Below are 27,528 nucleotides of genomic sequence, written 5' to 3'. Positions count from 1 at the left end.
AACAGTAGGTCATTCCTTCAGCTGAGCTCCTTGTTCAACTTGCACCACAGCTGGGATGACCCAAATAACTTCTCTTGGCTCTAATGTACATTTAATTGTGCTCTCATCTACCCTTCATGTTCCCTTTGTTGAAGAGGAGAGACCTGATGTCCCTTAGCATTAGGCTCACTGAGGTGAGTCAGTCAGGATTACTCTGACAGGAGAAAAACGCCGTGTCGCTGTCGAGGCAGGATAGGAATGAGAAGACTCTGATCAGAAGGCTGCTGAGAGTAAAACTCCGATTTATTCAAAATACACCGCTCTTTTATACAGAGCTTCGTGAGGCCAACTCCATTGGTTCTGAAGTGAAAACAACCCACAGCATTGGTGCAAAGTGCTTGACACACAGTGATAGAACTTAACTATAAACAATGTGAAAAACAAGAGATAAAGAATTATTTACATTCTTCTCCAGCTCTTTCCCAGACTTCTGCCTGGCTAGACACTCTCGTTTCTCTCTTTGACTGAATCTGAGTCCCACATGCATGGGCATCAAAAATTAATTTTTTCCCTCTCTTCTGCTTTGTCCTAAATAACAGCAGCAAGATGGGGGGAAATGGGCAAAAGTCTTACCTGGTCAGAGGGCTCACACTCAGACAGGTTCCTCCAGGGCAGGGTTGAATTCTCCTTCAGTAGCCAGGTCCCCTCCAAGGTGCAGAAGCGGTACACCTGCCCATGCAGCACTGCCAGGAGCAAAATGAGCCACAGGGTCACTGGAAGAGAGCCTACTCGACCAAGGGGCAAGGCTCACAAAGCATCTCCATGCAACCCTCCTTCCTCACCCACTGCTCTCCTGGCTGGAGAGGGAAGCTGCAGCATGGCAGGGGAAGTACCTGCTCCCTGCCTGCCCCCAACACTCTGCTGCTGGTCCTCAGGGTCCCAGAGCAGCTGCCAAGGTATCAGATGGCACCAGGACATGTTCCAGGACAGTTGCTGACCATTCCACACTAATAATTGCTGCCATATTTGTGTGGATTTTATAACGTGCATAAATTCCAGCTCACTAAAATATTAGATTCTGAAACAAAGAAATTCTAGGAATGTTAAGCTTCAGATATAGATTCTACATGGAAAAGAAGGTACACAAAGAGTAAATGTACTTTTTCTTTTCCAAAAGCATGCAGACCCAGAGAAACCTTAGAACGGGTATGCTAACACAAGCTTCCCAAAATATAAATGCTTATACAAACATCTGTGCTACAAAATGAAGCCATAAATCTTTTCCTAAACTAAGTACCCTTTCTATTCTATACCCTTTCTATAATAACAAAATTAGTAATAAATTAAACACCTTTCTCAAGCAGTAAGCTGCTTGATAATGTAAAAGCAAGTACATTGAAATGGCTCCTAATAAAATTATGTCAGACTGAAGTACCAAAAGAAAAAGTGCAAAGGGAAAGCAGCACTCAGTAATAGTGTATGAAAAGAAATTCCCTGTCTAGTGTCTGGAGTACTGGGGAAATCTAACAGCTTAGACAGCTGTAGACACAAGCAACTGGAAGTGTCCTTGTATGAGCTGTTTAGCAAATAAAGTTTCTCACTAATCACATTTTTGATCCAGTAAACTGACCTATTCTGTATAATGAATCTACCCCTCAAAAAGCAATGCTGAGTCAATCCCTCAACCAGGGTTAGCCTCTGCCCAGACAATGTTTGGAAAAATACACTTACAATATTATGGGTATAAGAAGATGAGTTATGAGGATTCAGTTCTACATGGGCATCAAAACACCTCCCAGTTACGGCTTTTGCTCAAACCCAGCTTTGCCTGCTTCAACCTCATCCTGTTGTCAGCTCCCTCATTACTGCAAACTAGAATAATTAGAATTTGGTATTTCTGTTCAATGGGAAAATTTTAAAATGTATTTGAAATTCTAACAACCCAGTAGGCTATTTGCATGTTAGCTGACAACAGATAATCTATTTTATAATTGTCAGCAGCAGACAACTAGTAGGTACTCTAAGTAATAAATGTTAAAAAATATATAAACATTAATATTCTAATAAGCCATTTTTAATGAGTATGCTAAATGGTAGCTGATAATGGTTCTGGTATACAGTCTATTTGGTTTTGTAATTGCTATACTGAATACACCAGTAAGAGGTAATATCAAGATGAGATAAAAATTAACCTATGTTCATGGAGGTTTTTTCCTTACTATTAAGGATATTAAGGATATGTGTTCATACAAAAACAGAAGGAGATATTAGGTACAGCATCTGCAACACACATTCACAGCCACTAACTGCACCTGCTCTCATTATCTACTGCCAGTGACAACCACTTCCTTAGGTTAGCCCATTGCTATGATGTCGCTCAAGGGTAATAAAAATGCTTATTTAGGAGCATCAGGAGTAAAAGAAAGACTAGGAAAACATGGGTCCTCTCAGAAAGGATATAGGAGACCTGGCTGCAGAGGACAGGCAGAGGGCTGTGAGGTTCTCAATGGCTTTTTTGCTTCAGCCTGGAGAAGAAAAGGCTCCAGAGAAACCCTACAACAGCCTTTCAGTTCCTGAAGAAGAAAAGCTTGAGAGTAAATTTGGATTAGATATTAGAAAGAAATTCTTTACTGTAAAGGTGGTGAATCACTGCAACAGGTTATGTTGAGAGGCTGAGGACACCACATCCCTGGAAGAGTTCAAGACCAGGCTGGATTTGAGCAACCTGGCCTAGTGAAAGATAATCTCAGTCCAGGGCATGGTGGTTAGAACTAGATCTTTCAGGTCTCTCCCAACCCAACCATTCCATGATTCTATGAATATATTAAGGATATCACACATCATTCCCACTCTCATCCCCTTTATGATTAGTGGTCAGCAATTTGAAGCATGCCATTCAAAACACCTATGCAAAAGCAGCCCTAGGTATCAGTAAATAGTGTGTACTTGGAGACAATGAACATGAAAACCAGGAAGTTTAAGTCCAGAGGGTCATAGGATTAGGAACTTTTGTCTGACTGCCATTAGATCAGCTATAACCAAGTATTACAAGACGAAGTTATTATGAGGCATAATCTCAGAAAACAAGAAATTTGACTATATTCCTGGAAAATAAAACACAAGGGAAAAAAACCCCACCCCTCTGAAAGAGAACTAATTAAAAAACAAGCAAACAAGAAAACCCCAAACCTCAACATTATTTCACATTCTCTAAAACTCTTTGTGAATTCCCCCACTCTGCCTCTGTTTCTTAGTGGCAAGGTCTAATCGGAATGAATGCTTAGCTTCAATATATTTATTTTCTCTCCCAATCATTATGACACACTTTAATTTTCTTTTTATTGATAAGACTTTTTAAATAATGAAGAGGAAAATCTAGTATATCCTGAAGGCTGGCATATATTAGAGAATTGAAAGGTTTACTGTAAATGAAACATGGAATTTTTTATCATACAGAAAGACAAGGCAATTCATTTAGATATGAAGGAAAAAAATAATATAATGCTATTACACTGGACAGGAACATTCCTGCCACATCTAGGAGTCACAAACTCTCAAAGTGGATGGCTCCCACAGACTTCTAGGGTCACATGCCAGCTGTGTCAGATTATCATAGACTCACTAATTGCTAAATCAGGGGTAACCAGTGCAGGACTCTGAGGCAAGTGAAGACCAGGTGGGCTATCTGTAGCCAGGAAGAGCCTTAAAATGTAAAAGAATAAATCAAGCTAATTCAAAATAGATGAGACTGCACATGACAATATGAGAGTCTGAATACCGGTCTATAGAATAATTTATTAGCCAAAATGCTTATGAGATAGAAAATGTTATAAAAAAAGAATGTTTAAAGAGCATTTATAAAAATGTTATAAAAATTTCCACTTTGAAGTACCATTAAGATTCTAGTTGATACATGGGACAACACATGAAAGAGCTGAGAAAGTGCAGAATGCAGGGCATGAAAATAACACAGGGCTGATGCACTGCAGGTAGCCAGTTACTCTCAGAAATGTGAAAACAAGTCTCACTGTTGTGGAAATGGAATGCTTTCAGTAATATGTCAGACTCCCCATTACCCACACAGCATTGCTGTGGAACTGTGAAGGGCTCAGACATTAATAAACACCGCACACATGAGACCCTTCATGCCTTGCAGCTCGGTCCATCCAACACCAGCAGTATGCAGGGTCTCCCAAGCAAACCCAGCCCAAGGGTGTGGCCATCTTCGAGCGCCATGTGATCAGTCGGAGAAGCTGCCTGGAGGAGACTGCCCAAAGCCCAGATTTCACACAGCATGCCCATGGAAAGGTGTGCCTCTGAAACAAAATTCCCAGATTGCATCAGCCCACATTCCTACTTTCTCCATTTCCCAGAAGCGGAAGGCAAACAGCCTCCACCTACTTCTCCTGTGGGCAACAAGCTCAGGCACAGGCTGCCACCTACTACTCCCCAAACACAGAAAAAGTTGTTAATGACCAGCAGCTCAGAAGAGATTCACCTGAGCTGAATGCTTTTCCCCAGTCTTGTCTCAGTGACGTGAGGGACAGAGTAAAACACCAGCAGCTCTGCTTTGGTGTTTCTCCAAAATAACCTATAAAACCCTGGAGACTTTAAATCTTCTAATATACAAAATTCCCATCTTTGTTGCAGATCCAACAAAACTCAAGGAATCCACTAGCTTGTAATCAGGAATGTTTTGACTCAAGAATTGCAAGTGTTTTACCATTCTTTCTGCTCAGAGGAAAGCATGTGGGTTGCAATAAAGCTACCTAAAAAGGTTTCAAAACTATTTTTTTGCATGTACTTTTTATTACCCTCTCTGCACAGGTGGTCATGGCTTAAGATAGCAGAGATCTTCAACCTTCTAAAACAGATAAAGGGATAGTATATGTACACATTCTCTCTTTGCTGAGGGCCTGGTCCAAAGCTCACTAGGAACCTCATTTCCTGCAACTTTCATGCAGTGCCATCGCTGAAAAGAAAATCAGTTATTAATAGACACTGAGACAAACTAACAGTGACATGCTAGAAGGTTGTGTGTATGCCATGACAGAAAGATGGCACCACACAGATTCCCCCACAGCTGCTGAGCAATTTCAGCTTCTTGCTCGCAGGTGGTTTACTAAGAGGCAAATCACATTTGTCCATGCCTGACTTCTGCAGTGACTCAGGCCCTCTTACCTTTAATGCAGTCAAAACACCAAGCATACAAAGACCAGCAGCAGTTTAACAGACCAGAGTGATGAACAATATTTTTAAAGGTTCAAGGTGGTTCTTGCCTCCTTGCTATCCTGCAATACCTTTTGCCTGTCCTGTTGAGATTTTTAGAATTCACTTAAGTTAGCAAAATGAATTAAGCATTTATATTTTAGCTTGTAGAATTATGTATTGAATTTTAACCTTTTTCTTAAGAAACCTCCGCAAAGGTACAAAAGGGCATAAGAAAATGCAAATTACTGAAGCTTCTTGCAAAAGAACAATAACAAAAAGGGACCGAAAATACAAAGAACCCAGATAAAGAGGCTCCTCTGTCTCCAAGCTTACCAAATTAACATATGGTACTCAGATAAGCACCAAAAGACTGAAAGCGCATGTGCAGACAGGAAGAGTTCAAAAGTTCAACCATGAGGAAGACCATGATCTTCAGCTTCAGAGACCACCACAGACCTCCACAGGTCCACCACAGCAAACCACGTGTGCCCAGAAGGGCGTGGACCTATTTAGCATGAGGGGCGAGGGCAGGCGGTGCCAGGGGTTGAATATGCATAGAAAAATTGTGTAATGTAATGCATATGGAACACCTTTGGGAATAAAGGTTTGGGTCAGACTAAAGCTCAGTGCACAAGTCTTGGAGAGTGATCTCACCTCACCTGTGCCAGGCACTGGCAATACATACCCACTTCATAACTACCCTAAGTGTGGAGTCTATTTATTTATTCTGTGTATCACTTCACTGTTGTGTTTTCCGTTTCATACAACGTTTCAAATCATTCCACTATATTCTAGAATTAGCTACCATCCTCTGCAAATAAATCCACACCCAGTGCATAGGGAATCTGATTTTATTTACTTTTTAAGTGCAAAAAATTGCAAAACTTTTGGAACAGCAGCTTAATGGCACAAGTTTATTTGAACAGTGTCAATCACACCTCATTAGAATTACATGTTAAAACATGAACTGATGCCTAAAACTCAGTCTCTGTGAGCTGATAAAAGGTAGAGAGCTAGCATTGAAGCTAATAACCTCTATCTACTGAACCTGTAAATCAAATCAAATCCCAGAAGTAGCTTAATACTTTTACGTATGGAGAGGATGGGCAAAAAGCTCAAAAACTTTTCCTTATTAGCCCCATTTTTACTAGAAATAAAAACAAATTGAGTATCATCTGTATTTGAAACAGCCAACCTCATCTGCATTTTACAACATCAGGGTGTCAAGGTCAGTGTGACATTACTCACCCAATTGTCCCTGAGGATAAACTGGAACATTATTCATTGTAATAATAAATTACAACATGCCCTAGCCAATCAATTCTATTCAGGCAGAGAGATGAGAGAACAAGAACAAGAGACTGCAGTTTTGTCTGTCTGCTCTGTGTCAAGTATCCTTGTCTTCTGTTAACATCCATTCTCTACTTCCAACAGGGAAATTGTTTTGGAAAAGGTAACCATTTTCTCCATAAAGCAGGGTCTCTGCAGTAGGAGAGCATCACTACAGTCTTCAAGACAGACTGGCTTGTTCCTGAAATGAGCAAACTGCCCTTTGATGGGGACAGCAACTTACCACAATTTAGGAGGTTGCGCCCCCATCAGTAGTTCAGCTATCACTTTCTGTGAGTTGGACAATGCTCTCCTGAAAGGAATCACTCCTGGCTATAAAAGCTGCTACTAAGTGTCATTCAGCCCCAACCCCCCTGCTGCTTTCTGCAAAGACATCCTAAACCCAGGACTCATGCCTAGGAGCATGCAGCTAAAAGCATGCCATTAGGGAACAGCCTGATCCTGAAACCTCTAGGGAGCTGGAAGAGCCCCAGCCTGCACCACTGTCCAAGAATCACTTATCAAAGTGCTCCTTTGTGCTGGGCTTAATGCCACATCATGTGAAATTATATTACCTCAATAGGCAGTTTAACTACAGGTACTTTATTTAGTATTCTTTCCCACCATTCCTCTTCCATCATAATGTACTAGTTATCTCAACTCCTTTGCTTTTGCAATAACAAAAAGGAAAAAAAAAAAAACAAGACTGTGCTTGCTTACTTGCACCATGGGGTGGCTGATAGGTGGGTGGAAGCTCAAGTCTGTCTCTTGGTAGGAGTGTTAATGCATTTACTTTTCTTTTTCCTCGTTACTCTTTTTCCTTGCAGTGTTTTGGCTTTTTTTTTTTTTTTTTTTTTTTTTTTTTTGAGGGATTCTTGGATCTTTGAAGCTAGGAGCTAGTGATGGAGAACATTCACAATAGGGATGTTTGAGTCTGTTTCCCCACCTCTCACCCAAACTATACACACTACTGAAAATTATTTTCTTCCTGCAGCAAGAACTTGAAGTGACCACCTGACATGACCTCATGCAGACCTAGCAGACATCTTTACATGGTGCAGGGAAGATCCAACCAAGCACAGGCACCTCACATGTCCTGGAAATTCTCAGTGCCAGAATCCTCTGCTGTGCTATCAAAAGCACAAAGTCACAGACACTGCAGATGGAGATGTTTGGCATCACACATGGAATGGTGCCTGCATATTAATTATTATTTAAAAGCATTTCTTTTGAAATTACGTTAACACAACAGCACTAAAGATTCAAGAATCAGGAAGTGTTAAGCTAAAGCTACTTAGATGAGTTCTAGTTCCACCCAGTAACAATGTTTCTACATACACTGTCATACAGTTTTTCCAATAGAATCCAGTTTTATTCAGGACACAGAAGAGAGGGAGATAATGTTAAATTAGTTATTCTTACTACTGTGAGATTCAAGCCACATTTAAGCAGAATGAATCAAGTCTATACCAAATACTACATCATCTTATTGCATGGCCCATTCAAAGACCACCAAAAATTCAGCTCCCCAATGAGCACTAAAGGCTAGTAGATCATATGCATAAGGAGATGATCAAAAATAAAGAACATATTTTGGTAACATAATAAAGTCTCATTTATACAAAAAGAAAATTTGTTCTGCACGGGCATATTCAGTTCTCTTCATTGCAGAGGTCATCCTTGCCAGCTCTGCAACATCTTGCCTCACTCAGCACAACTTTCTCAGTTAATAAGGCAATGATCCTGCAGAGAAGAGCCCCCTTTACTACATCTCACATGCAAATCCATTTCTCATACTGAAGGTATAAGATCTGTGAAAAAGAAAACAATCACAGAACATAGATTCATAATTAAAAACTACTTGCATAATGGTAGCCAATAAAGGTTATAGAAGCAAAGACGACCATACCAAATCACAAAGTATTCCTTAAGTCACAAATGTACACATCACTGGGTATGAGTTAGCATCTCAAAAATTTAAATACCTTTCTGGAAAAGAATATTGTTTTTAACAGAGCATTACCCTAAAAGGTGCAAGCATTTAATTTGAGGAACTTGTATGAAGAAAAGGCTGTTATTAACTATTCTAGACAACACTGACACCTCACATAACTTTTTGAAATAAACTTTAAAAAAAATCATAAAAGTGCACACATGCATGTGGGCATCTGGTTTAATAAAGAATTTTATGAACCATAAAAGATATGTGAATTAATGCAATAAAAGAAGGCAGCTTATGAAAAACAAGTATTTATGATAATGGCACAGCTTTGACACCATTTGGTAATGTAAAAAATGCCAATCACTTGGCTTTTAAAATTTTAAAAGTTTAATAATAATAAAATTGTTATAAAAATAATAATACGATTAGAGTAATAAAGTTTAGAGTTAGGACAATTACAAGATAATAAAAAACAAAGAATTACAGACATCCGGATTCTGTTGGACACTAAGTCATGAAAAGCATGCCTTGTGAACAAAGGAACCACCCTTAAACCAATACACTTGTTGCATATTCATACATCCTTCATGGTTATGCATACATTCTATTCTAAACAAGAAACTCTGTCGTATGAGTATGAGCAAGGACTGAAGAAATTAGCTTCTTCTGGTAAGAAGCCATAAACTCCTCTCCTTTGGAAGATTTAGGTGTTCCTCAAAGTGAGTATCTCATTCCTAAAAAAAACCTTCCCCACATACATAGTCCCTATTTTAACATTATGTTGGAACTTAAAACTATATTTAACACAATACTTAAAGACAATTAATACAGCATAACTTTCTAACATTACACATATAATATTCATTGTAACATTTGCAAAAAGCCAATCATAAAATATGTATTTTTCACAGTAAGATACCAAGAAGTACCATAAGAAGTTTTGTTCAGAATAAATAAAAGTGGATTGGAATACATTTATTGCAACAACAAATGCGATTGGAAGTTTAATGCAAAACAAACTTGTAAAAATGCTGTTAAGAGGTTTTGTGGTTTTAAGTTATTGTATCAGTTAATGTAATTAATAGAAGCCATCTTATTAGAGGATATTAAAATGATGCAAAAAAGAATTTCTGCAGTGAGAAGCTCTCTTAAAAGGCTGCAAACCACGTAACTAAAGTTTTCTCTAGGGCAGACAAAGGCCCTATTCTACGCTCATATTCCACGGCCTTATAAAAATAAGAAAAAAAACTCTCAAAACAAGTTAAAAAGAAAGGAAAAAAAGCTAGGCAAATCATTAGCATAATACTTGCTGAGCTAAAAAAAAAACTAAGAAAAGACAATGTGTGTTAAATATGCACAGCCAGTAGGGAGAGCGATGTACACAGGCAAATGAACACTGGTTGGTTGATGCAGCTTCTGCGCAAAACAAAAAGCTCCAGAACATGGAGGCTAAAAGAAATGCCAGATGCTGCAAGCAAACTGCCAGTACTTGGCAACATGGAAATTAGTGGTATTTGGTTATCCACAAAAACAATGGTATACAAAACCACTGATTAAATAATCTGAAATTTATCATCTCTTGCAAGACAGGTAAAATCATCCAAAATATCCTAAACAAAAGGAAGCTTTCAGAAAATAAGTCATAAAATTTATCTCAAACTATTAAACTTCATTTAGGGCTAACTATAATTCTGCAAGAATTAGCTACTATCTACACAAAATAATGTGGATACTTCAAAGCAGAACAAATAATATAAAGCGTTTCATCCATTTTAAAGACTGAAGACACTATTCTTCTCTCCCCTAACTACATTCGTCTCCTTGGTTCTCTTCAGGTTCATTCCTTCAACCCTTCCTGCTGCTGCAATATTTAGTTCAATGCTGCTGCTCTACCTTCACACTCTTGCCCCCTTTCCCCCCACACTTTCCTACTTCTCTCTCAGCTCCTACTCAGGGTTGCCATTTTTCAAAGCCACCATAATTAAAATTATAACCTAACTCCAAACTCTCACATCTCCTTTCTCACCAGTCTATTTCACAGCCTTCTTCATCATACTCCAAGCTCCTCCTGCTCCAGCCAAGCAGTGAAGGGGGCAAAATCTACAAGGAACATCTGCTCTTAGATCTGGACCTACTGCTGCCAACATCTGACCTCAACAGTCACACATTTCAAGAGAAAGGAACACTACTCCACACTGATTTGGCCTCTGGAGACTGTAGTTGCAAACAATCACACATAAGGAATTCATCCCCACAAGCAGCAAGAGACATATCACCAGCGTCACAGGAGCCACACTCCTCTTTCTCATCCACATCCTGAAATACAGAATAAGATTTTGACAAAGTGCTCTTGGAAAACATCAGCCTTTAAACAGAGTTCTAATTTGTTGAATCTCATCATGCCAAATGCTACAAATCTGTAAGAAACCAAATATGAGCTCTATCAAATAATGAAAAAAAAAGAAAGGACCAAGCAATTTCATTATGGAAACCGCCATCTTTTCAGTCAATAGCGTCTGTATGCCACTAAAGCTGCAGTTATATCTGGATTTACATTTCCTTTACAAAGTCAATGATTCTTACCCTCCAACCCAAAGCTGGGACCTATCCCTGATCTAAAAATCAGGATCTCTTATACTCTTATATGGGTAATTTTCCCCAAATTCTTGATTCCAATTTAATTTCTGTTCAATTTTCATTGCTTGAAAGGTATTTGGATGGACATAAAATCCCTTTGACTTAAACTCTTCTTTTCCCTGCCAAGGAGCAATCCTTTCCCATGAATATTCACTGCCAATGCTATCTCACATTTAAAAAAACTTAGGCCCACTGTCATTCACCAGTTACACAACCACAATAGTTCCCACATTTTACCCATGCTTCCATTCTGTTTAAAGGAATTGTTGGTGTCCTGCCTTATTAAACTCCAGGACCATTACCAGGCAGTTTTTGCACATGTAAGCCAGTTTTTTGCCTTCTGAGGAAATATACCATTGAGCACTTGATCCTTTTCTTGCCTAATTAATTTTTGTTCATTCCAATTGTCAAAAAGTAAATTAGAACCAGAAAGTCGTATGAGTCTGACCAGGCATCAACCAGCATTATTTTTGTCACCAAACAAATCATGTACCCAAGTTCTCTCATAAACATTGCCCAGAAAAGCTTTATTTATTTATTTATTTATTATTATTAAAGTGATGTATGGGAATCCTAACTGTTAATATTTGGAGCATTTGAGGAGGATTAAACACTTTGAAAATTCATACCAGGGACCTTGTATCTCAGGAAAAATCTACTCTATGACAGAAAACTCTCAAGGGGAAAGTCACCAATAAAACATGCAAGTAGAAAAGAATAATACTTCTAAACAAATAAAACTGTGTGCATGATTAAGAAGTATAATCCTTGTAAAGATTAGTGTATTTTCAAGTTAAAGTAGCATATGCAAAATGGCATGAAAGGGAGGATGTTCTATAATTAGACTTGCATTCAGACACCTTTTAAGTCAGTCCACATTTTTTTGCAGCACTACTCTGTCAAATGAAATTATAAAAAAATCAACCACAAAGCTACTAAGATAGAGGCAAAGACTCAGCTGCCTTTAAATAAAGCACTTACATACACACATATATACGTAGATTGGTTTGTATCTACAACAAAATTTAACTGAGGATATTGGAAAAATAAATAACCTTTAAGATCACTACCACATCAGAAGCATATCTGTTAGGTGAAAGGACACACTGTTAGGTGAGAGGACACACATAGGTTGGATGTGAGAGGAGTCTTCCCCACAGCCCAAGGGAAGTGCCAGGAATTCCTGAAAAGGAGAGGAAGAAGTGAGCCATATGGGCAAGTTGCTCTCCACCTATACTGTTTTAAGATCAGCTATTCAGGCACATCTTCTGGGACTTGGGGAAAAAAAAAACCAACAAAACAACAAATATTTTACTAATTAGCAACATTTAAGCAAACTGAAAGTTAATAGTCTGTTTTCAGCAAGGCATTTAATTATGTAGCACACACAAACACCATTGTTTATTCAGACCCTTAATTAGTTCACTTTACTCATCCACAGCAATTAAAAACTGCAAGCACTTAGGCATAAGTAACCTGAAGAAAGTTTTGAGGTCACTCTGTTTAAGAGTGCACTGGTACAGAAAACAAATAAAAGCAAGTAGATAACTTCAGTTATGCAAGTATGTAATGAGAGCACAGATGAAGTCTAAGATATCAAACATATTTAGCTACCTGCTAGACTAGCATAGGCAAGGCACAGAGACAGTCCATCTCTTCCTTGCAGCTGGGTCTGATGGTGTTCATTTCTTACTGAAAGGCATTATTCATGGCCAGATCAGCTGTAGGAAATATCTCAAGCACTCACAAAATGAAGCTCAGCTATGTCTTTTCTGAGGTGTGCCTTGACAGTGCATTTCAAGGAATTACTTTAAACAAAAACCATGATACAGTTATAACTAAGAAATTTCTGGAAAACATACAGCCCTGCCAACTGCTCCAACTCCCACAGACACTGCAAGCTGACATCCTACAGCAGGCTTCTCCAGCAGTGCAAAAATCATAATTCTTCCTAGAAGGTCTCAGGTGACCAGATCTATACTGACATATGAACATCATGCTTCCATCACACATATAAGTGTTTCAATGTCTGACTATGTGCAAAGTTTCCTGTTCTATAACACATTTGATGTATTTTGGCTGCGGCAGGAAAGGAATCGGAGCAGAGAGCTTTTCCTAGAGAGATTGTCCCTTCAGAAAGTCACACCTCAGCCCAAGTGGAAGGTCATATGTCACTGCTCTATTGTGTGCACCTCAATTTGAAGTTAAGCATCAGTTTCTTTAAAAAGCTGTTTCTTTTACTTAAGCAAAATTGATAAAACTGAGAATGGCATTGCCATGTGGCCCAAAACAAATGCATGTTAATAACATCTATCTGTTAATGATTTTAAAAATTATTTCTGCCAACAGCCCCTATATCAACCCTTGAGATGAGCAACATATGTTTCAGAGTTCTCTAGTATACTACCAGATGGAGATTGACAAACAGAGACAGAGGTGAACTTGAAAGACTGAGATTTTTTTTTTAATTATTACTTTAAACAAACTGAAATTGCCAATTAGCTTGAGACAGCTTCTGGTGCAAGGAAATATAAATTTTGAATTGCTTATGGGTTAGCAAATGCAAAGAAACATTTTTCACTGAAAAAGGATCACACCTTTTTCAGCATTATTGAGAACTTTCTGGAAGCTTGGTTTTATTAAAGCAAATAAGGGAAGAAAATTTAAAAATGTCTAATCTTCAGAGTATCCAATAGTTGATGTGAAATTTATTTTCTTGCATGAAAAAAGGTAAGCAGGTACTTAAACTACATACTCACAAAGACATCTGCTGTCTCCGTTTTAAAAGACCATCTCAAACTGCAAAGCTGGATGATTAAACAAAAAGTGAGAGAGATGAAACCACACAAGGTTTAACTTGGTCCCTTGAACCAAATGTTCCTACCATGCACATAACTTCAAAAACTGTCTGAAGGAAAATTCTCACACAAATGCCTAGGTCCTCAGCTGTAGGTTTTCCACAGAGCCCTCTAAAAAGCAACAGAGTATCTTTGGTTTGCTTTGCACAGGCAGCATTAAGAGTTTCACCATCACAGCACTGTTATCCATAAGAGGTTTCACAAACAAAATCAAACATTTTTTTTTTTATGTTTTTGCTTCTTTCTGGCACTATGGCACTCTGTCCCCAAACTCCTTCTCTCTCTGTGTTTGAGTAGCTTGCAAATGGAACTCAGGGAAAGGGAAGAGGACCAGGACATTGGATTTAATCCTGCAGCACAGCAGATGCCTTGGGAGTGCAGATGCTTGAACACCAACCCTGTTTGATAGCAAGGGGTTGAGAAGGGTTCTAAATCACATTTAAGAAAAGATTGCCTGCAGAAGCTTTTCCAATGGTTAAGGCACCCAGGAGCAATGACACAAAATCCTGCTGAGGCAGAATTCTATGTATGATTCTAACCTGTGTCACGGTACAGCATGTCACAGATACAAAGCAATTGTGGCAACACCTTGACAAACACAACAAGGTTCTGGTTTCTTCCTCAGCCCTTCTCCTTCTCCCAGTCAAAGACAGATTTAGTTTGGGATCATATAAATTCAGTTCAAACTTTTGGTTTTCCTGCTTGTGTAGCAGGAAATGGAATCTTCAATATTGCTGTACGTGATACCATTACAATTGCATAATTGTCTAAGTACAATTACACTCTTGGGAAAAGAAATGCACCACACAAGAAGGAAGGTATTAATTAATGATTTAAGCAACAGCCAAGACTAATGACACTAAGGCTGAGTGGGGACTGTGCAGACAATTTCCATGATCTCTGCTGCACCACAATAAGGTTAGCCTATACCTCATAACCCTAGGGAAATTGCTTTAAACAATCATAAAATTCTCATGGTTAAACTGCTAACCTCTGATACTTCAGAGCTCCAAGGTTAGACCCCACTTCCACCTATGAGTCCCTACCTAATGACACATCAGGAAAAGATATTCTGCCACCAGAGAGAAAATGAGGAGTGCTGGAAGAGGGTCTCGAATCTAGGTTACAGCAGGGGAAAATGAGAAAGATCTGACTTTGATATCTTCTTGCAACTGACAGTACTCCGGAGCAGCAACACAGTCTGACCTCTGCATTTCCACACCCCCACGTGAAGCTCAGCTCATACAGTCTCTGTGACTGGGCAAAATTATTATGTGAAGTACAGCTGTGGTGCCAGATATCTCCACGATTTAATCATACTGATTCCATCTCCAGCAGCCAGAGGAAGCCACAAGGTTACTATCAGAGGTCATCTGGTATTTCTGCTGGGTTAGTCTGCCACCAGAGAGACTTTCAGGTCTCTCACGTCACAGGCTAGAAATCAATGTTGTTTCCAAGGGTCCCCAGGCTCTACTTTACCTCATGATCTGGGAGAACAAAGGAGCAGGTGTCACCATTGCAACACTAACATAGTAAAGCGAGGGTAATACAGATAATAAAGTGAATTATAGGAGACAGTGATTCAAGCAAAGGTGGATGACAATTGAAGTTAAGTAAACACAGAAAACAATTTCAAACTAGCAGAAAGGTAGATTTCGAGAGCATAGGGAACTACAAAGCACTGAAGCCTCATGGACAACATCAATTAAGGCATACAAGCCACCTGGACTTTTACCTGGCACAAGAAACATTACAATTTAATGAGATCTTGGTAGTGCAGAAGTTCCCCAAAGGCTTGTATATGGTTGTTATGGAAGACTTCATAGTAGTACAACCAAATTATTATATGCCTCCCTCCAGGACTGAAAAGAATCCAATGCACTCCTGGGGTATAGCTTCTGGCTTAGTTTCCTCCAAAGAAACAGACACCAAAGCTGCTCAAACTAAATCAGTCTCAGCAAGCAGCACAGAGGTTGCTTCAAAATTCACTACTGTGCCATAGCAAGATACACAGAGTAACATCAATCTAATTCAGGTGCCAGACCCCTCAAAACCAGAAACATGTTCTAAGCTGAAACAAAAGCATTCCAAGATTTCAGATTGTGAGCAGAGATCTGAGCAACAGCCACATCTGTAATGCAAGTCCACAGCCAGCCTTGGTGCAATCCAGTGCATATAGGAGCGACTGATGGGGCTACTGTTCACCCAACTCTTGTCTGAAACTAGTACCTCTGGAAGGTTTTTTAATTAAAAAGGATTTAGTGTTGTTAAACAATAAAACATCAGAACCCCAGAGGAGGCATAATTACAAGATGAATTGTGCAGCTCCACAGTTTCCAAATCCACATGTGTTACTGGCAGCTGGCCTTCAATTATGAGAAGGTAACAAGAAAAAGCACACAGCCAGTGAGGCAAGGTGCCCATCATTCCTTAAAGGAGCCCCTACTGCTCCCCTCAATGCTTCTGCACTGATTGAGCTTCAAGACAGCTACAGCCCCAGAACTTGTCAATCTCTCCAAGTACAAAGTGGATAGCAAGGTGTGCAAAGTTTACCTGGTGCAACTTCAGTGTTATCAAAACCTGAATGGGCTTCACATACAGGAGCAAAAGCTTCAACTCTGTCAGCCACAAGTAGAGAAAATTTGCCTTCAACAAGCTCTGGCTGTGGGCCAAAATCTGCACCGGCAACTTTACCGAACAATAACCTCCCTCCTGCTACTTCAGCACCTCCCCACAAAGACATGCCCTAAGTGGGAGTTGCATAAGAACAAATAAAAGCCAAACAGAGCTAGAGTGAAATAGCTTTCACAGATCTGAGAAACTTCTGTAGCTTGCTCTTTCAAAGTTGTATAGCCAGGCAAAAAATAAAAAGCTTTGCTTTAGTTTGGGTTTTTTGGGGCTAGGGAAGCAAGGCATGCTGAAGTGAAAAATGTGCTTGTTTTGATAGTCTACACATTTCCCTTCATATTTTGAGCATTTAAAAATAACACTTGAAAACCAAGAAATCTTCCCAAAGATGAAATTTAAGAATTTCCCTACAGAGCCCTGAACAGAATACTTTGACCAAAATTAGATTCCCTTCCATGTTCCATTTGCCTCAATGATCCTGCTTCTTGCTGTCAAGAAACAAGAAAGAACTCCCTCACTAGATGCATAAAGCAATTTTATATAGCTCTCAAGGGACACAGATGACTTTATGAACTCTTGCCATGTAGCTGCAGCCCTGCAGTGTCTGGGCTCCTAATTTGCCAGGATACCAACCCCTGTGATGTGAGACACATCAGCCACCTATTTTTCATTCCAGTGACAATGATTTAACCTGAAGCAGAGGCTACTCTAAACCTCAGCTACTTTGGCATTAATGGAATACTGATTACCCAGATACCTATATTATTTTTATTTCACAATTTCATTTTAAGAAAATAATATAATGGGCAATATACTTGAAGCAGGTGAATGCTAATACAGCTGCAATTACACCAATAAGGAAACTAATCTACATGAGAGAAGGAAAGAAAACCCCAAAACTCAAAGGAATGAGGAAAAATCCCTGCATCTCAGTTGGGTGAAATTTCCAATCTAGTTTGCTGCATAACTACAGATGAAAAAAATGACAGCAGTGCAGTGCCACTGAAGAAAGAGAAAATAACCCAACATTGAGAATATACCTCAGAAGTGCACCGACAAATGAATGCCCACTATTTCAGTGCAACCTGTAATAAGAAACTTCCTTTAAAAATTCAGGTTTAATTTATTTGCCTGTCACAAAAAAGTCTGTAGCAGTACAGGCATACATGGTTTCAACCATAAAATCTTGGTCTAATGTTGTGATCTTTCTTCTATTCAATTATCATGAGCATATTCCCAGCCCTCAGAGTCCATCCTTGCAGACAGCATGCCAATAATGACTCTTTCAAGTATGCTGACACACCTGCTAGGCAACACAACAAAAAGTAGTCTCAGCATCAGCATTTCTAAAGAGATCTGACATGAGTGGGACAGTATTGATTGTGCTGTACTTTATAGGCTGCCTTTGCAAGAAGCATTTTCAAAAAGGGCTGAAGACAAACATTGCAATCACAAGGGAAGTGATCTTGTAAGGAAAAATCTTGCAAGTGTACATATTCCTTAGCACAAAAGACCTGTAAGCCCATCCTGCACAGATTTGTCTGGCAAAAGGCTGGTCTTGAGTCTCTGTATGCACACAAGTCTGAATAGGCATGCAGCACTGGACACCAGATTAACTCTCAAGTTGCTCACTGAACAGATTGCCATCTGCCTGCAGTTGCTCTTGTACCCTGAGATAAATGAGCAATCCAAAGAACTGGAAAAAGCACTACTGCTTGCTGAACCATGCCCACAATACAGACAGGGATTCAGAAGCTGCCACATTAGAGGACCAAGAAGAACATCACACCTCAGTGAGCAGCTCTGTGGTATCACACAAGGACAAGAACTGACCTCATGTTCAGTTGGATTACTCACATACCTGCTGAGCATGTAAAAAGTTATTCATACCATTTTCAGGCAACCTGCTGGGCCACATCTGCTGTTGCGATTTGCAGAAGGGCAGGCTCAAGATTGACAGCCACTAGGATGAGAGTGGTATGCAAACAGCAAAAGCTATTAAAGCATAGTTTGCATAACCTGGAATTCCCCAAGGAATGCTCCAGCTATCCAAATATTTTCCATGCAAATTCTTCTCCCCGTCTTGCATTCTGTCTGACACCAACAGAAATTTGCAACAACTGACAATAATTGGTTACCAAAACTTATCTTATAAAAAAAAATTAACAGAAACAGAGAATCACAAAGCAGTCAACAGTGGACTGAGTCTCTGGATATTTCCAAATACAGCAAGGAACTAGAGCAAGTTGCACAGGTTCATGTCTAGACAGGCTATGATCACCTTCTTCAAGGACAGAGACTCTAGAACCTCTCTGGGTCATCTCTCCTAGAGTATTTGACAAACCTAATCATAAAATAATTACATTTAAAGGAAATTTTCTGTATTTGAGTATGTGAGCATACCCATTGATAAGATTTCCCCTGAGGCTTCTCTTCTCCAGGCTGAAGAACACCAGCTTTCTCAGTCTCACCTCATAAGAGAGAGCCTCCCATTCCTCAATAAGCTTTAGTCACTTGCTGGACCTGCTGAAGTAAGTCCATGTCTCTCATACTGGGGAGCCCAGAACCAGACAAAGCACTCCAGATGTGTCACCCCTCAGATTAGAGGGGAAGGATCATCCTTTTGAACGGCCACTAATGCTTCCCTAATACAACCCAGGAAGCCATTGACGTCCCTTGCCTCAAGGGCACATTGCTGCTCATGCTGAGCTTGGTGTCCACCAGTACCTCCAAGGCCTTTTCTGCAAAGTTGCTTTCCAGGCAGTCAGCATTGATACAATCAGCTATTCCTCTCCAGGAGCAGAACCTCACAGGATTCCTGTCAGTCACTTTTTTCAGCCTTTTGTCTAATTCACACTTCATCAGTTTGTCAAGGAGGATGTTATGGGAGCCTGTGTCAAAAATCTTACTAAAGTCAAGATAAACCCTTCATTGCTCTTCCCTTAGCCACCAGGCTAGCTCTCTTATCAGGTTCATCATGCATGATTTAACCTTCATAAACCTATATTGACTACTCCTAATCACCTTCTTGTCCTCTAAGTGCTAGGAAACCATTCCTAGGATTATTTGTTCAGTTACTTGCCTGGAACTGACAGAAGGCAAATTACCTGTAATTCCCAAGGTTTGCCTCCTTGGACTTCTTGAAGATAGTAGTGAATCACCCTCAAGTGCTATGACCTTTCAAAGATATTCAAGGATGACCTCACATCAGTATTAAATCAGCTTATTCACCACTCATCAGCATATCCTACCAATTGCTGTGGATTTGGGTACGCCGCATGAAAGTGTTCTATATTCTGATCCTCATCCAGTTGGAGTAAGTCTTCATTGCTTCCAACTTTATCACTGATCACAGTGGCCTCAGATTGCTAAAAGTCAGTTTTGCCAGTAAAGGCCATGATGAAGGCAGTGAATAGTTCAGTCATTTCCCCATTCTTTGCTGAAGATTCTTCTGCTGCACTCAGCAGTGGATCCAGATTTTTTCCTCATATCTGTTTAGAAGCCCTTTTTGTTGCTCTTCATCTCACTTGATAAGATTCTGGGTGGGCTATAGCTTTCCCAATGTTATCCTTTAATGACCAGTGTATGCTTCCTAGATCACCTTTTCCTGCTTCCAGCTCTTCTACATTTTTATACCAAACTGGTTAAATCATGAAGAGACTCAGACTCAATCCTTCCTTCATTTCAGTACACCATGATAAGCAGCATTTGGTTTCAAGTGACTCAGTTCAATTTCCAGGGGATTTCTGGGGGTATACCCCCAGCAAGGCTTTCTACAAACTTGAAAACCTGACTCCTAGTCAAGGGAGCAGCAGTCTTAAATATTTGAGTACACTTGGCTGAAGCACTTTATATTTGATGACCTTCCCTGAATATGTTTTGAAGGTACTTCCCAAACAACATCTCATCTTTTCCTCCTCTCCATTTCCAGGAGATGAGATGGAAGTTGTGCATTGCTAGAACCTATTTCAAGTTTCAAAGTAGGGGGCTAAGCAAGAACAAGTAATAAACATCCTTTAGTGACCACTTCAAATCATAGGGTATTCAATTTTCTATTGTTCTCAATCTTCCATTAAAAAGCCATTATTACCTTTTCATCACAGCAGCTCATTTGGGGCGGGAGCGCGGCACATTAGCATTCATGTTGAACAAGACTCCACAAGATGTCATGGAATCCTATCAGGTGATGGTAATTCAGACTCCTAAATTGCATACCTGGCACAGATACAAACTTCTTGTCTTATACTGGACAGTGAAAGGCCTCCTCGTTCTGTTCTTATTCCTCGCTGCTAAAACAGAAGTTGAGGTATATGCACAATTTGCATAACAAGGGAACAAATCCAAGGGTTTAATGATTTTCTGAAGTGTTTTGCAATTCTCCCTAGCAAGGAGTTTACAAAATGCTGCTCTTCTCACTGAAACAAACACCATTTTCAGGATAATTAATTTTTTAAAAAAACTTACTTCCAAAAGTATGAAAGACATTGCACATTCAAGTAATTTATTAATCTGCAGTATTGCATTAAACCATGGCTTTTTCCAGCAGTGGTTTCAAGAGCAGTTGGAAGTCGAGGGTCTTAAAGATGGAAAATAAATATGTTTAGAGGAAAGAAATTAAAGTCTGTAAAGGGTTTTAGGTATTCAGACAGAAAAGCATTATGAAAAAATTCTGCCATACCTAGTCATTTTATGTTAATTATGAGGTAAATATTAATTTCATACACTTGAAAAAGATTGTTTATCCATTCCAAAAGCATAACATCTTTAACAACCTGAGGAGGATTAGCAAACAGCATTTTAACTTCTTAAGTCACTTAGGAAAGCAGGTAAGGCTGAAGAGGTAACCCAAGGGTGGCCTCTGCAAGGAGAGACTGAAGCTGTCCCATGCTGGATACAACTGGTTCCAAAGACCCACTGCAGGGCACAGCTGAGCTCCTCAGCCAAGATCACAGAATCAACTAGGATGGAAAAGACCTTTGAGATCATTGAGTCCAACCCATGAACTAACACCACCTCATAAACTAGACCATGGCACCTCAGAGAAAACATGCAAGGAAGATCCAAACACGGCCTGGCAGTGAGGGGTGAGAAAAAAAGTGTGAGAAACAGCGTTGTACAGAGCACTAGGCTCAGAGAAGACAGAGGTGAAGTGAGGAGATGTTGCAGGCACCAGGGCAGAGCCTTCTTTACAGCCCCTGTGCTTCCATGGTGGATGAGGTAAACTGACTGATGGCCCGCGAAACACACCCTGGCTGCTTTCCCTCCTCAACAGGATGGAGCAGAAAAACAAAGATGTAATATCTTGCTGGTCAAGATAAATAAGTAATGATAAAACTGGGACTGGATGTTACCACAGAGGGGTACGACTACAGGGAATCTTTTGTGGTTATAAAGCAGTGAAGGGCCAAGGGGTGTAGTAGTGTTGTATGCATAAATTTTTAACCTTTGTCAGTGTTGTGGTGACATTTTGATTTAAGTGTGGGGATTTACACACACACACACCACCAGCCCTTCAAGATAATGACAGTTTAATAAGCAAAGCAAAAGCTGCATATGCAAGTAAATCAAAATAAGGAATTTATTTACTGCCTCCCATTAGCAGGCAGACATCCAGCCACGTCTTGGAAAGCAGGGCCTCAGCATGGATAACCATTATGTGGGAAGACACCATCATGAATGCCTCTACTCACTTCTCCCTCTTCTTCATCCTTTCCCTGAGCTTTACTGCCAACCCCATCATAGAGCAGGAATATCCCTTTAGTCAGATCAGATCAGCTGTCCCAATTATGTCATCTCCCAACCTCATGCAGACCCCCAGGCTTGCTGGCCTTGGGCAAGGCTTGGAGCAAATGCTTTTACGCTGAGCAAGGGCTGTTGTGAATAAAGTCATCAACAACTCAGCCAGACCCAAGATCATCCCCACCCCTTATTTCATGCTATTTGTATTATGCTCAGGTCCCATATTACATTTAATTAATCTCTGACTATCCCATCCCTTCTCTTTATCATTCCTGATATCCTTCCATACCAACACAACATGTTCTCCATAAATACACCATACACTTTGCACCCATCAATCACAACTATATTTCCTTATTAACTAATATCCTCTGTCCTTTCACAGAAGCCAAAGCCAATTCTCCACACTGCCATAGCTGGCTAATAAACTGTTTCATTTAGACTTCAAAGCATAGAAAGGTCTTAATAAAGAATAAGCTGTACAAGTCACTGGTTTGAAAGACAAAATGCTAGACAAAATTATCTAATATGCCTTGCCTTCAAGTGTACATGCACGTAAGGCTGTAAAATCTAAAGGTGCCATTCAGTCCTTCATAGAAGAAGTCTTTGCAACCACTGAAAATGCCTTCATCTCACTGTATTCTGAGAAATAAGTTTATCTCAGGAAGCAGCACAAAACACTTTCACTTTAGACTTTTCCATCTGTATTTTCTACATGATGATGCACCAGTTACCTTTGTTACTTTTATCTCTGTTTTCCAACTAAGCCATTATCATTGTTAGATAAACCTGTATGCTTACTGAAGGCTGTTATTAATAGTCACCACTATCCAAGCAGCAAAACCAGATGAGAGCAAGAAATATCCAAATTAAACACAACCTTTAAGTGTCTGTTCTCTCATTTTCTTCTTCTCCTGCTAAACAGAGATAAATAATGTATCATACTACTATCAGTTCCTATTTTTATGTTACAGAGAACTGACTGCACTCACAGACATTTAAGCCAATCTTGTCTTTGCTAAGACTGGGCAAGGAAAATAGTATTGGTTAAAAGCTGTGCATACAAGGAAAGGCTCTTACCTGCATTAGCCCAGGGAAGATACCAGGGGCAGCTCACATTCACATAGGTGCCAGGCAGTCCATCTGGCCAGCAGGCATAATCATCAAATGTTCTGTTGCAGAACTTGCCTTCTGCAGAGAGAGAGAAGGGAGGCTCATGCCCCTGCCTTGTACTAATACAACAGGAAGGAAAAGACTGCAGAGCAGAATATAAAAGGAAATACAGACACACGCATTTAAGCTCTGATGTGGAATTATATGACATTTATTTATCCAAAAAGTATGTTTATCTTCCCACAGGAAACTGTTGTTTCAGGAAGGAACTAAGGAACAGATTAGGGTCTTACACTGACTCAACAGACAAGAAAATAATGGATTAGTATTAATTTATCTATCATTTTTTTACATCCTTACTTGTCACAGTTTAATTTAAAATAATTCCTACTATGAACACTAAAGATAATTCCTCAGAATAGTTCAAATACATGCAGTTGGAAAGTCTACCCTAATATATAGGTCCACCAATGAAATACCCACATACAACCATAACTTTGCATTACAACTTAATCAACATGAAAATATTTCTACTTCAGATTCATTAAACTATCATTCTTAGAGGGCAGCACTCAACTGCTCAACAGAATAATGTAGCAGAGGGAGATGAATGTGTCCCTGCCATTGTCATCAGCTACTGCTCTCACTCTGACATAATAATGTAGTTAAGACAAGGAATATTAACAGTTTTGAAAGAATTCTTCACAGGCACACCTTTAGACACATCTTCAGTTTGTCACAACAGCACTGAAGCAGAGGAGAGGCCGCATGGTGTCCAATTGTGAGCATTATTGACAAGTCACCACTTGTCCTCTAAACACCACAATGCTGGCACATCACAAATGCTCTCAGCATATTACAGCAGCTCAAACACTTAAGACAAATTCCTCCTACATTCTCCTTTAGTCACTTGCTTTTTCCAAAACCATTTCAGCATTTTACAAGGCTTGGAATAGCTTATACCAACTTTACAACCCACAATGTGAACAGCATGGTCCCAGATTTCCTAACACCTTAACACAAAGAAGTTTCAGGTCTATTACATTAGCGACTGTTTGATATGGTACAGCTACCACTTGCCACTGCATAACACTCTGGACCTAAGGACAAACATCTTTACAAGGAAATTGCTCCATAAAACACTTCCCCCCAGTAGAGGGAAGAGCTCCACAGAGAGCAGGCAGGAGCAAATGGGATAAAGAAGCAATGGACCAGAAAGAAGTATTTTCAAATTCATAATCACTGCCTTGCTAGTGCTATCATGCATTTTAAAAAATAACACATCCTATCCCTACCAAATCAGCTTACCTGCCACAATGTGGGGTGTCTCATACAAGTACTTCTGGCACTGGAGCTGATACTCCTTCCATTTCTGCACAACATCAGAGAGGGACCCATCTGAGCTCTGAAAGAAATCACAAGTCTTCAGACACTGCAGGGGTTTAAACTGTAGCATTTTTCATGCAAAGTCAGCAGGTGAGTATGAAAATGACTACAAAAAGCCAGAACAGCACTGCTTATCACAAAGGGCAGACAACAATGCTTGTATTTGCCAAATTTCAACAAAAAAAAAAACAAAACAAAAAAAACCCAAACAAACAAAAAAAAAAACCCCAAACAAACCCAAAAAAAGCAAAACAAAAAAAAACCCCTTCTATGTGCACCACAAGGAAACAAAAACCTCACAAACTATACCATATCCTTACTGAAACCCACATTGAACTAACCTTACTCTCTTAAACATGCCCGTTTTGTGATTTATTATCTTATGAAAAGACAGGGACAACAGTAAGTCCTTTATTAGTAAAAGGGTTTTTTTTCTTCCAACAGCAGTATTTCTGCTTTCCCATAAATGAAAACAAGTTAGTTCACTGTATTCAGTGGATGTTCTCAAGCATTCCACCAAAATGTGCATGAAAGCTTTTCCAGCTTTTTTTTCCCTTTGATGAACAGCTTTTCTCTTCATTCTGCATACTTTTCCTGCAAATGCAGAAAGATGTGGAGCCTCCTTTCTGCACATTTTGACAGGCTGCAGGTTCCACCATCAGCTACCCCAAGTAGGGACAAGGCAGGGGAAAAATATGTACAATCTTGATCTGAGGACAAAGGAACTTGGTTGTTATTAGAGTGAGCAGCTAACTCAGGGCTGGCTGCTCACTGAGCCCTAGCAGATGTCCTACCTGGCTCACAGAGATCTAGTTTTACTCGCTGTACTTGAGTAGAGACATTACTCCTTCTCCCCCCTCTTTGTATTCATATAAACCAAGTTTAAATATCTGGATTAGGAGGCTGTAAGTGATTAACAGTGAAAGTAACTCATCCTTCTTTTTCAAAAGAAAGCGCCATGGATGTCTCAGACATACAATCAAAAGCACAAACCTAATGGTTCAACACACTAATACTGCAAGTGGAAGTTCATTTAATCCCAGATGCCAATCAGTTTATTTAGTGAAGCATGAAAGTAAATAATCCTTGCAGTTTTACCCTCCCAGCTTCAATTGCTAATTTTTATTTTCCATTTGTGCTTCTAAACTTTTTCCAGATGGTTAGAATAAAACCAGAGTATGGGAAGAATAATTTTAAAATGAAGAAGTAATTTTAAAACTCTACTGCATATCAGGAAAGTCAAACTGAATTCTGTCCACTACAGCCAATACAACTAAAATTTAGACACCAGTGCAATCACCTTGGTATAAAAGAACAGAAAAGACCTCTCAAGTCCTCTTCTTTTATATCCTTCCAATTGAAAACCCATTTGAAAATAAATAAAACAAGCACTATATGCATAATGCTTCTGCCTGGATTAATCCAGTACATTTAATTACAAATATGATCTTGCATATGTGATGAAAAGTACAACATTTAGTAGATACCTGTATTTCAAGAGTCAGTACCTATAACTTGTAGCCAGAGCCTCATGGTCATAATTTTAGAAGGACTTAGTCAGCTCCCCCTGAAGTCAAAACAAGCACAAGCCTGTAGATCTTGGAAACTCTGACCCTGTTTGACTGATTTAAATCACCTTATCTATGCCAATAAATGCTACAAAGTCTGTCTCTTGTAAAACAAATGGATTCTAATGAATGGAAAAACAAACCTGTATCATAGCAATCTATGCTCAACATACCTGAAGGGGAAAGAAAACATCACCTAAAATAAATCTACAGGTGTGTGTAGAGAAACAAATAAACAGTAATTAAATCACCATTTACTTATCCATGTAGGCTGAGTAACAATAGATGACCTGAATACAGGCAGAGAATCAGTTTTCAAACTTAAGTTTCTCCAAGCATCTTTACAAAGTGACTTTTAGGTTATATATCTTTTAGAATCAGAGAATCATTTAAAGGTCTTCATTTTATAAGGGTGGTTAATTGAAGTTACACAAGACTGTTTCACTATCCTCTCATCACTAGGTTAACACTCTATAAAGGAATTAAAAGGAACATTTTCAGGATGAATACTTAAATTAAAATTCAGTATAATTTAAGAAGTTACTAAATATCACATATCTTCCCAAAAAGTAACTATTGATCAAGCATGTTGATGACTACATCCAGTTAATCCAAAGTTAGCTTTTAAAATCAATACAAGATACAGATGCATACAGAGTTTTATTTAGAAACAAGATTCTACCTTTTAAAATATCCTGACAATATCCTAAAAATTGCTTACACTAAGAAAAGTAGCTCTTTTGGAGTCAGGGAGCTTTGAAGGAATTTTTCTAAATCAAGCTTTCATCTGTTGCCTTCATGAATGCAGGAACAACCAGCTTTAATTACAGCTTAAAAGCAAGCCTCTATTCTGTAATTTAATGAAAAAGTAAAAGCATTCTACTTATACTGATTTTTCATCATGTGAGAAGACAACTCTACAAAGGAGACTAGCAAACTATAAAAGTGAAATATTTAGACATGCCTTTCCATGGAGAGCACCTGTTTGGTAGACTGTTTTCTATTATATATAGTTTGTTGCAATAAGAAAATAAAATGTAAATTCTAAGACTACATAATTTGTTCTCTCTATGCAACAGTTCACTGTTACTCAGCTAAATACTGTAGTTTGTTGTCTGACAAATGGACTTCAACTTGA

At 39.2% G+C, this 27,528-nt stretch overlaps 1 protein-coding gene across 1 annotated transcript in view; it reads right to left on the bottom strand.

Moving 5' to 3' along the window:
* GLP1R (glucagon like peptide 1 receptor) overlaps positions 1 to 27,528 on the bottom strand; it is an 84,941-nt gene that overhangs the window by 32,545 nt on the left and 24,868 nt on the right. Inside the window, exons 2-4 of the mRNA XM_085575606.1 lie at positions 24,745 to 24,841; positions 23,404 to 23,514; positions 613 to 722 (exon numbers count right to left, since the gene is read on the bottom strand). Coding sequence (XP_085431732.1) covers positions 613 to 722; positions 23,404 to 23,514; positions 24,745 to 24,841 — 318 coding nt within the window. The remainder of the gene's footprint in view (positions 1 to 612; positions 723 to 23,403; positions 23,515 to 24,744; positions 24,842 to 27,528) is intronic.

This window comes from Lonchura striata, chromosome 3, assembly GCF_050655825.1.
Source record: "Lonchura striata isolate lonStrDom1 chromosome 3, ASM5065582v1, whole genome shotgun sequence".
NCBI lineage: Eukaryota > Metazoa > Chordata > Aves > Passeriformes > Estrildidae > Lonchura > Lonchura striata.
This window is presented reverse-complemented; position numbering and strand designations above follow the sequence as displayed.